This window comes from Pteropus vampyrus, unplaced genomic scaffold, assembly GCF_000151845.1.
Source record: "Pteropus vampyrus isolate Shadow unplaced genomic scaffold, Pvam_2.0 Scaffold104, whole genome shotgun sequence".
NCBI lineage: Eukaryota > Metazoa > Chordata > Mammalia > Chiroptera > Pteropodidae > Pteropus > Pteropus vampyrus.
Genome location: NW_011888885.1, coordinates 1,636,060 through 1,646,431, shown reverse-complemented (window position 1 = coordinate 1,646,431; position 10,372 = coordinate 1,636,060). Strand labels below are relative to the sequence as shown.

Sequence of the window (10,372 nt, the reverse complement as noted above, 5' to 3'; positions counted from 1 at the left end):
AACAAGTTGCCCACCCTGTAAATAAAAATGTGTATTCTTTTTTAAGTGTTGAAACATTTATGAAAGTAATTACATATTGGGACTCAAAAAAGCACATCATAATTATCAGATATGGGCATAGTATTAGCAGTGGTTAACTCTGAAAGTCGGCCTTTACTTTTGAGTGTATTTTTATACTGCTTGAATATTTTATAACTAATGTATATCATTTTTATAAGAAAATAAGATTTTTCTCATTTAAAAAGAATAATGATTACTAGGTATGTGTTGCAGGTGTAAGTATTAAACATGTGTCCTGACATTTCACTTCATCCTCACAGCAACCCCTGGACTAGTATGGAAAAGATTAATGTTTTCTTCCTTCTCCACACACATCTTTTCTCTACTTTTTCTCTACTTAGAGAAGTTTTAGATGGGCACGTACCACCCAACGAGAGACTATATTTCCCTGCCTCCCTTGCTGCTCGGTGGCCAACTAATTGGTTGTGAGCAGAAGAGATGAGTGCAACCTCTGCTCCTCTTCCTTCTTTTAACCTTTCTGGCTGGTAGAATATGGACCCAGTGGACAGAGTGGCAAACTACATTCAACCACACCCACGAGGCCGCCCTGTAGCAGGCGGGGAGTAACGAGAGAGGGAAGACCTGAGTTCCCAGTACCATTGAGCTAAATTTGCCTTAGACTAGTCTCAATCAAACTTTGTGAGCGTGAGAAATAAACTTCTATCTTGTTTAAACCACCGTTAATTTTATATCTGTTAAAGCTGCCAAATCAATGTTCTATTATTATTTTACATCGTGTAGCTTTTCTTTCAAGAATTGTAACATTTACATTGTTTTATAAAATTTTTAAAAATTTATTTGATCTTATATTTAATATAGTTGAGTGCTCACCAATGATCCTATATACTTCAGCATCACCCCTTTCATAAACGAATTATTCTAATCATGCTCAGTGGCCGTGATGATATCTTTTCATTCCAGAACGGATTCATCGTGTTATATTGCCAGAGTTCTTCATATTTGAATGACCACTTGATTGTTTTCAGAATTCTTAAGTCATGCCCCTTTCCCTTAAGTCTCTGGGGATTGCTTTCTTTTTTGGGGGGGTGGGGATGGGGGAAGATGGTTATTTATTGGGCTGAAGGGAGGTTTGAGATCAGCCTGATTATTTGTTTTTTTAAAGTAATCCAGCTGTTCTGCTAGAGCGGTTTAGAATAACAACTTCACAAAGATTATGTGATGGCATTGTCAATATTTAATCATTTTAAAAGAACACTGTAGACCCTTCAATGTGTAGATTTCTGGCTTCCATCATTCCATTTTCTTATTATATCATTTAACTTTTCTTTTTATTCTGTTATCTTCAGAAACACCAACTGTCTATGTTAACTTATTCATCCATTCAACAAATATTAAATAAATGTTGGCTACTATTCTTAATATTACTATGTGCCAGGCATTGTCCTCGGTGCCAACAGCAGACTAATGAACTGGATGAACAAAGTTTCCACTCCATAGAGCATACCTTTTAGTGGCAGGAGGCAGAAAATAATTAAGAAGACAGAAAACTAACCAAGATCATTTCAGATAGAAATACATTTTAGGAAGAAAAACCAGGATGATGTGACAGCATGACTGCCACAACATAGTGGATCAAAGGCAATTTCAGTGTTTGAGCTGAATCCTGAGTGATTTGAAGAAGCCATTCATCCAAAGATCCTCAACTCCTCTTTCTTTGTCACACTTCACATCAACCTTTCAGAAAATCCTGCTGAGGGTTTTTGAAAGTAGATTTTGAAATATATCTTGAATCGGATCACTTTTTTCTCACCACTCAGCTGCTACCACCCGAGGCCAAGCTACCTTTACCTCTCAGCTGGCCCCTGCATCATTCTTGTGCATACCCTCCTGACTCTACTTTCCTCTAGCATCCATAATAACTTCTGATAAATTAGTCACATTGTGTCACTGCCTGACACAAATCCCTACAATGGCTTCCTACCTATGACAGAGATGGTTAGTTTCTACCAGAGACCATTTATCTCTTCTTCCTCTACTAATAGAATTACCCAGTTTTAGCTAGGCACATTTTCTAGCTTCTCTTGCAGGCAGTTTTGGCCATGTGATTAAATCTAGCCAAAAGAATAGGAGCAGAAGTGACATGAACAATTTCTATGTTGTGTCCTTAAGAAAAATAGGGTTGTCCTTTTCTCCTCTTTTCCCCTAGTTCTGTTGGCTAGCATGTGGGCCTATGTTGTAATGAGCTACCTTTCACCAAATAGAAGATGAAAAACCTTGGGGAATGGTGGAATAACAAGAAATGTGGTTTCTGTCACTGTGGACATCCTTGAACTGCTTAGCCTCAGACTGTTACGTGAGAGAGAAGTAAACTTCTATATTATTTAAATCCTTGATGTTTAGGGATATGAGCAGAAATGATGTGTAGTACCTCTGGCTCATGCACTTCTAAGAAAAAAATCACTTTGCCTTTGCCTGACTTTGCTGTTCCAAATGCGAACACAGTGGCAGCGGAGGGAGCAGCCATCTTGGATTCAGAAATAGAAGCTTTGTCTTGAGGATGGCAGAGCCACCTATTCATCCTAGGCTGCCTACTTATGGACAGTTATGTGAGAAAGAAAGAAACTTCTAACTTGTTGGAACCCCTATGCTTTTGGATGTGAAGTGTGACAAATAAAGAAGAATTGATCCTACCTAACTGATATATTTGGTTTCACACTTAAATCTGAAGTCCTTAATATGAAGACTAGTATGCCTATCCCATAGGGAGGCTAACACCTAGCACAGTGTTTGGAACAAAATGCATACTAAAAGTATATCAGTGCCCTTTCCCTCCCTGCCACTTCACTCAGCACATCATTTTAATGACTGGAAGCCCTAAGATCAGTGACTGAGTTTTAGTGGGAAACTAAATACCTATAATTAGAGAATGTTTTTTGTTTTTGTTTTTTTAAGAGGATAGCATCACTAGGTATGTATGTCAGGAGATATCTTGCTATATTTTTGAAATTAAAAAGGTTCCAATTCTTTGGAAGAGTGGGGCATTATTGTTTCCAGTCTTTAGAACTGTCATAGATAGCTCTTTGTCCAATTTGTACCTTACTTTTCTCACTCAGAGTGCGTACAGGAATGAATTCATTAGACATTCAGTGGCAGAAGCTTGATGCCTTAGCACATCATCGTGGTACCAGCTCTCAGACACTTAAGACCTGTGAATGCCAACCCATGCCATCGCATTAAATTGGACAACGGTCAGAGCCATGATTAGGACATTTATGGAAATGTGAGGGGAACCCTCATCTTGCTCAGCTCCCATGAACTGCTGCCACTACAGGGAGAAAAAGGCAACCAACAGGGTTTCTACTAAATACCAAGAATGAGACAGGGGTTTTACATGCATTGTTTTCTTCATTACTAACAAGATCCCCATAAAACAGTCATTATGACTCCCATTTTATTGATGAGAAAACTGAGGCTCAGGAGATTTAGCTATTTATGCAAGAATACTAAAGGAGGCACTTATAAAGGAGATTCTCTTCCATGTCTGTGTGTTTTAAAAACTCATGCTCCTTCTCTTGCCCTACCCCAAGCTTTAGACAATGTGATGAAGAGGTGTGAGCTCTGGATTGGGAGTAAGGAAAGGCAGTTTTCCTGACCTTGGGCACCCAGGGCTCAGTGTCCTCATCTGAAAATGGTGGGGTGCTGGAGTTGAGTGAGATCTCTAAAATTAACATCAGACTCTCGTGAGAAGAAGGATGTGGAACCTGCAGCTGGTGTAGGAAGGACCGGAAGCACTTTACAATCAGCATATTAGGCTGCCTTATGTGCTCTCATTCCTCACATCCACAAGTATCCCTAGCCACCACTTCCCTGCACTCCCCAAGGAAGCCAAGGATTAGCTCCTTCATTCATGAAACATTTTTTGAGCACCTTCTGGGTGCCTGACATTGTACCTAGGTCATACTGGCAAATGGGATATGTATGATGCCTGGCCTCATGGAACTTATACTTTAATGGGGAGTGGGGGGGCACAGGCCATAAACAAATGAACAAATAAGCAATTACACATTTTTTTAAAGTATTAAGAAAAAAACAGATAAGACTTCGAGAAAAAGAGTAGCTTGACTTTGGAGAGAGTAGTTTGACTTTGGAGAGAGTAGCCAGGATAGGTAGACTTGAGAAGGTGACCTTCAGGCTGAGCAATACAAGCTGAGGAGGTGGCAGGAAGAGCTCCAGGCAGAGGGAACAGCATGTGTAAAGGTTTTAAGGCTAGAAAGAACATAACAGGTCTGAGTAATGGAGGCTTGAGTAAGTGAAACTGGAAATATAATCAGGGGCCAGAATCTTCCTGGCACGGCTGGAAAGCTGTGGTAAGAAGCTTAGATTTTTTACTGATATGAAACGAAAGGCCAGACAAGGATTTTAAATAGAAAAGAAAAGCGATCCAACGCCCCCTCCCTTTTTTTAATCCTAGTGCCTTTGGGGGATAAATTTTATTGAAGTATAACATTAATTCAGAAAAGTCCACATATTGTAAGTGTTCAGCTCAATAAATTTTAACAATGTGGAGATCTCTATTTAACCAGCATCCAGATCAAGAAACAAAACATTACTCCAAGCCCAGAATCTCCCCTCTCGTTCCATTCACTTATCCACCCCCTCTCGTGCTGAAGCTGGCTTCAAGCAGCTTGCAAGTGATGATCAAATTTTCAGGAATTTATGAGCTGGTTGTTAAACACAGCCACTATTAAAAACAAATCGATATAACCTTCCAATTAAATAAGTTATATTAAAAGCAAAGATAAGTATTTCTAGAAAATTCAAGCAAAAGTATAGTGACAAAAAGCAGATCAGTGTGTCCTGGAGATGCAGAAGGGCAGGGAAGGGCAGGAGCGGAGGGTCACAAAGGGGCAAGAGGAATCTTGGGGGCAGTGGCTACGTTCATTATCTTGATTGCGGTGATGATTTTGTGTATAGATGTGAAAACTTATCAGGTGGTATACTTAATTATAAGTAGTTTATTGTATGTCAATTATACCTCAATAGAACTGTCAAAAAGAAAAAAGTGCCTGGAACATAGTGCACTAAATATTTGTTGAATAGCTAAATAAAGATAGACTAAGCAAGGAGAGGTTCGAGGATGGCAACAATCAACAGTGGAGTTGGACGAACGAAGTCATTTTAATCCTGTTTTCTCAGGTGACATTAGCTGTTGGAGCTTTCAAACTTGTATGTGAGTGACGTGCTAGAAAGATTATTTGGCACACAAAAAAGGTAATAAATATTCCGAATTCACCACTTCCTAATATTTGACTATATTTTATTATAATTTTTTCTCTTAGGGTTATTTACATCTATTGTATTCATCTGGTGGAAATTCCACATGATGTTTTGCTACAGCACAGCTTTTCTCAATTTCGTATGAAGTAACATCACATTAGTAGCTCAAAATTGGCCAGGATAGGAGTATTTACAGGAGGGAAATCAGCCAACACTACAAATTGTGACTTTCTGTTTTGGAGAGTCAATTGTTAAACATGTATCAGCCTATTTACCCCCCGCCCACCTCCCCCCCACCCCCCAGAGTAACCTCTACCAAACTGGCTTCTAAACCCATGGAAACTTTGTATACAGTAGAGACTCTTGGATCTGGTCTCTTTGGCCCTATCCACGTTGTTTTTGTGAGAGTCATCCCCACTTTGTGTAGAGTGGATTCACAGATGGGAGAATGAATAGCAAGAGTACAAGGATGCAAAAAGTGGACACCAGTAAAGAGGCACTTTTGGCCAGACTTTGCTCTCAGGATAACATCTGAGAATGGAGTTAGAAGGAGGAGACAGGGCTTTGGAATGGAACCCAGTGTGATTGCCCCTGACCTGATGTCAAGGAGGGTCACGGCTTCTGGGGAGGTTCTGGGACCCGGAACTACTGTGGAGGAGAAGGGATTGAGAACTGTATAAAAGGTAAACTGTGTTTTGTCTAAGGAGGGGGTACCAGATAACGGATCTGTACCCGATAGAGGATTAGGTGTGCAGGAAGTGAACATATGTTAAAGATGTCCAGGACTGCAGACAAGGCAGTTTGCAGCTAGGAAATTAAGACACCCATACTTCTTCAGAAAAAGCAGGTATTATTGTACGTCCTTGGTCTCAAAGACTTCTTTGGTTTGAAACAGGATGGGGAACATGACTAACACACAGGAAGGGAAAGAGGAGGAGTCTTATCTTGATGATAGAACTATGCTGATAAGATATAGGAAGGAGAAAACTGGGAAAGGATTATAGGGAGGAAGGGTTGATTTTTTTTTCTCAAGATTCAATATGCAAAATCTGAATGAGTTGAAAGAAGAGGAAATACTTCCATTCTTTTGTGTGTTCGTTCATTTTCATTCATGCATTTAGTATTTATGTTTCAAGTAGTAGGCTCCATGCATTTGAAGAAGAGGCAATGTCTGAGCCTAGAATTTAGCTTTCAGAGTCAAAGTCTTATTTTGGTGGCTGGAAAGCAAAAGATTAGGTATGCAGGAGGTGGGGCGGTGCAGGAGGATGTGCACAGTGTGGAGCAGAGGAATAAAGCCAGTCCTTCTGGTTTTCCTCCTCCTCCCCTCCCACAGCAATGAGGAAAGGAAAGTGTTCTCTGCAGGGGTGGAGAGTATTCTCTCTTTTCTTTCCTTCTTTTCTTTTCTTTTCTTTCTTTCTTTCTTTCTTTCTTTCTTTCTTTCTTTCTTTCTTTTTTTTTTTTTAACTTCCTTGTATCCTAGTGTAGAACTATCTAGACACCACAAAAACTAGTGTCAGGATAAGTTCTAAAACTGATCCAGGATCTAGAACAGCATTTTTTACATATGATCCCAGAACCTCATAAATCAGAATAATCTCTCCAGTGGGTTAAATTTTGTCTCCCCCCAAAAAAGATATGTTCAAGTCCTAACCCCAGTACCAGTGAATGTGACCTCGTTTGGATTTTTGCAGATGAAATTAAGGCTCTCCAGATGAAACCGACCTGTGTTTAGGGTGGGTTCTAAATCCAATGACTAGTATTCTTATAAGAGAAAGAAGAGGGATATCTGAGAGGCACAGACACAGAGGCAAAGGCCATGTGAAGGCGGAGGCAGAGACAGAAGTGATGCATCCACAAGCCCAGGACTGCCTGGAGCCTACAGAAGCTGGACGAAGCAAGGAAGGGGTTCTCTCCAGAGCCTTTGAAGGTAACGCAGCCCTGCTGACACCTTGATTTCGGACTTCTGGCCACCAGAGCTATGAGAGAAGAAATTTCTGTTGTTTTAAGCCCCCGCACTTGTGGTAATTTGTTAGGGCAGCCCTGGTAAACTATACGCCTTGTTAGGAAGACAGACTACCACATGAGAATCTTCTGCATCTTAATGAACTCCTCTAAACTTTGCTGAAGTTTGACAGCTACTGATAAAGAACAACCAACCGAGTGTGGCTTCTGTCTTTCAAGACTGAAATAGCCCAATATTTCAAGTTTGTTTGTTTTGTTTTGTTTTGTTTTAAAGGAAATCCCATAGGCTGCCTGCCATTTGCTTAGCAAAGAACCCAGGCTTATTAGGCAGTATACGAGATACCCCGATTACTGGTTATTGGAGACTTATAATTACTTAAGCATTGACTGTGTAGCAACTGGAGCCACAAGCCTAAAAACATGGTGGCAGATCTCACTGAATGGGAAACCTTTCTGATTCAGCATGTGCAGAGAAACTAATAAGGAAGGAGAGCTGAATAGTCAAGGGTTAGGCTCGGCAGGTAAACAGAAACCCAAGCCAGAGAAGTAATGGAGAATCTGGGAAGCACTGATAATAAACATGATTAACATTCAGATTTGGATAAAAACTGAGAGGCAAAGGAGGAAGAACCAAGCACTGAACTCTGTAAATGATATATATTTTTTTCATTCCTTCAGAGGTAAACAAGTAAGAATAGTTGAAATCTGAGAATTAGAGAAAACATGCTTAAGCAACTGACCAGTACCTTTCGAAGACCAAGGCAGATGACTCTAAATTGCGGTGTTGCCCCCATGAAATCTATGTAATTACAGCTTCAATCAGTTATTGAATGTCTTCTGTATCTTGGGTACGGTGTTAGGTATAGTGACGAATATCAAGTTGAAAGAGCCACATCCTGTGGGAGCAGTGGGGGAGATGGACATGTAAGCAAGAGTTTTGGGAGCACAGAGGGGGACTGACTATTTCTGAGGCCCCTCTGGAAGGCTTTACCAAGGAATGGCAGCTGGGCTGAGCCCCAAACGTTGAGACAGGCATTTATCAGATGAGGAAAAGGAGCTAGCGTGAAGTGTGAAAGCATGCAATCTCTTATTGAGCTCCTCCTTTGTGCCAGGCACTAGTGTAAGTTCTTTTTGTACCTTAATGCATTTAATCCTCATCTATAAGGTTGATACAATTATTATTCTCATCTTATAATTGAGGAAACTGAAGCACCAAGAAGCTAAGTGACTTGCCCACAGTCAACAGGTGGTAGAGGCAAGATGTGAGCTCTAGAGCTCTCTACCTAAACAGTAGGTGCTGCCTCCTGCTGGTGGGAGGGCAGGGTACAGGTGGAGGGTGGGGGGTTGGGCAAGAGCCAGAAATGAGTCTGGAGATTGGTGCTCAACTGGGATGGGTTATCTACTGCATGAGAACGTGGTGTTTCATTCCACACGTAGTGTGGAGACATTGAAGGTTCATAAGCAAGAAAAAAAGATAACAAAATTGAATCAGTGCTTTTGAAAGATATTTTGGTGGATCATTATTTCGGGGTGGGAATGAAGAGAGCACATGCAAAGGGAGCAGTAGGTTAGGAGACTGTTGGAATCCTCTAAGAGGAAGCTGAAAAAAGCCCTAACAAAGGCAGTGGCATTGAGGGTCGAAGGGAGAGGGTGTTTCTGAGAAATAGTTAGGATTTGCCTTTGATTTTAAATATTGCATTTAGTTCTCAAAAAGTCACACTGGGGGATAAGGAAGAAAGCAGGGTCAAAGACGTAGCTTTTAACTTGATGATGGGGTAAATTGATGCCAGTATGGGAGGGAAGAAATATGAAGAGAGGAAGAGTTGGTTCATTTGAGGGTAGGAGGAAAGAGGGATTATATTAAGATTATATTGCAAAGAGAATTAGATTCTCAGATATTTGGGATTTACTGTAGGACTGTGACATCTAAGCTTACTTGATTGAGTTAGAAGGTTGTACTATACAGGATGCATTATTTATATTTTTAATCTTCTATATATTTTGATGGTACCTTTCTGGCTGGGATGGGGAGAGGGGAGATTGCCCCTTTCAGACTAGGCAGTTCTTAGAGATAGCAGAGGACTCAGATGGGAGTATGACTTTGATATGCAAACTAACCAATCAAGGGTTTGTCCTCCTCCATCTGGCCCTTACACCCCAGAAGGCAATATTGTTCTGCCTTACTTATTCCAGGGCCAGGTACCAGGCAACTAGGGACTACCCCTAAAGCTTAGAGCCCACAAAATTATACAAACTAACCTATCCTAAACTGTTTACCCCACCCTGCCTTGCCTTTCCCTTGGAAACTCTAATATGGGCCTTGGCCTAGGCTCTCCCCTCGCTCATGCCCCTTCTGCCTCCTGACCAATGCCGGTGCTTCCCCATGTGGCCCTGTGTGCCATGCATGCATCCTGTCTCTAGGACCTGTGGGTATAATATTATAGATTTGTTTTTCCGAGCCTCTCCTTTGTCTCCTCTTGTGGCCATACCTGACTGACTATCACCTAAAAGAACATACAACACAAGTAAAATTCACCAACTCTGTCCCCAAAGAACCTTTCCATGGCCACAGATAGTACTATTATCCTTGGCCAAAACAACTAAGGGGAGAAGTGAAAGAATATGGTTATCTCATTGCAAATCTATCTCTCCTCCTGGAAAAACAGTTCTTGGTGGATATAGGATATAATCCTTATATATTAAGAGCATTTTATTAAACCTTGAGCTTTAGTTTTGATAAAACACTTAAACTTAAAACGGTTTGAGTTCGATTTGAACATTGTTTTACATTTAGTTAACATTTATATTAATGAAAGTTGAACCCAGCACTTGGAAACAAGGTAGCTACTCTCTGACAGGGAAACCGTAAGAGTCTAAACATAAAGAATGAGGTTGAAATAACTCAACACTTTGTAAATGTGTCGGGAGGAGACCTGGGATCTGCCAAAGGCCAGTCAGGGCCCTGAAGAGAGGGCAACAGTGTAGGGTAGTGGTGGTTCAATATTCAGATAGACCAGGCATTTTTGAGCCAGATAATTCCTTGTGGGGGCTCTCCTACGCATTGTAGGATTTCAGTAGCATCCCTGGCCTCTACCCACCAGAAGCAGCCTCC

General features: G+C 40.9%; 1 protein-coding gene across 3 annotated transcripts in view; it reads left to right on the top strand.

Moving 5' to 3' along the window:
- Window positions 1–10,372, top strand: part of STXBP4 (syntaxin binding protein 4) — a 237,951-nt gene that overhangs the window by 215,916 nt on the left and 11,663 nt on the right. Inside the window, exon 18 of one of the 3 annotated variants that reach the window (XM_023533520.1) lies at window positions 402–734. The exons of the other annotated variants lie outside the window; for them this stretch is intronic. Coding sequence (XP_023389288.1) covers window positions 402–489 — 88 coding nt within the window. The 3' untranslated portion in view covers window positions 490–734. Of the gene's footprint in view, window positions 1–401; window positions 735–10,372 lie in introns of those variants that run through there. 3 annotated transcript variants of the gene reach the window in all.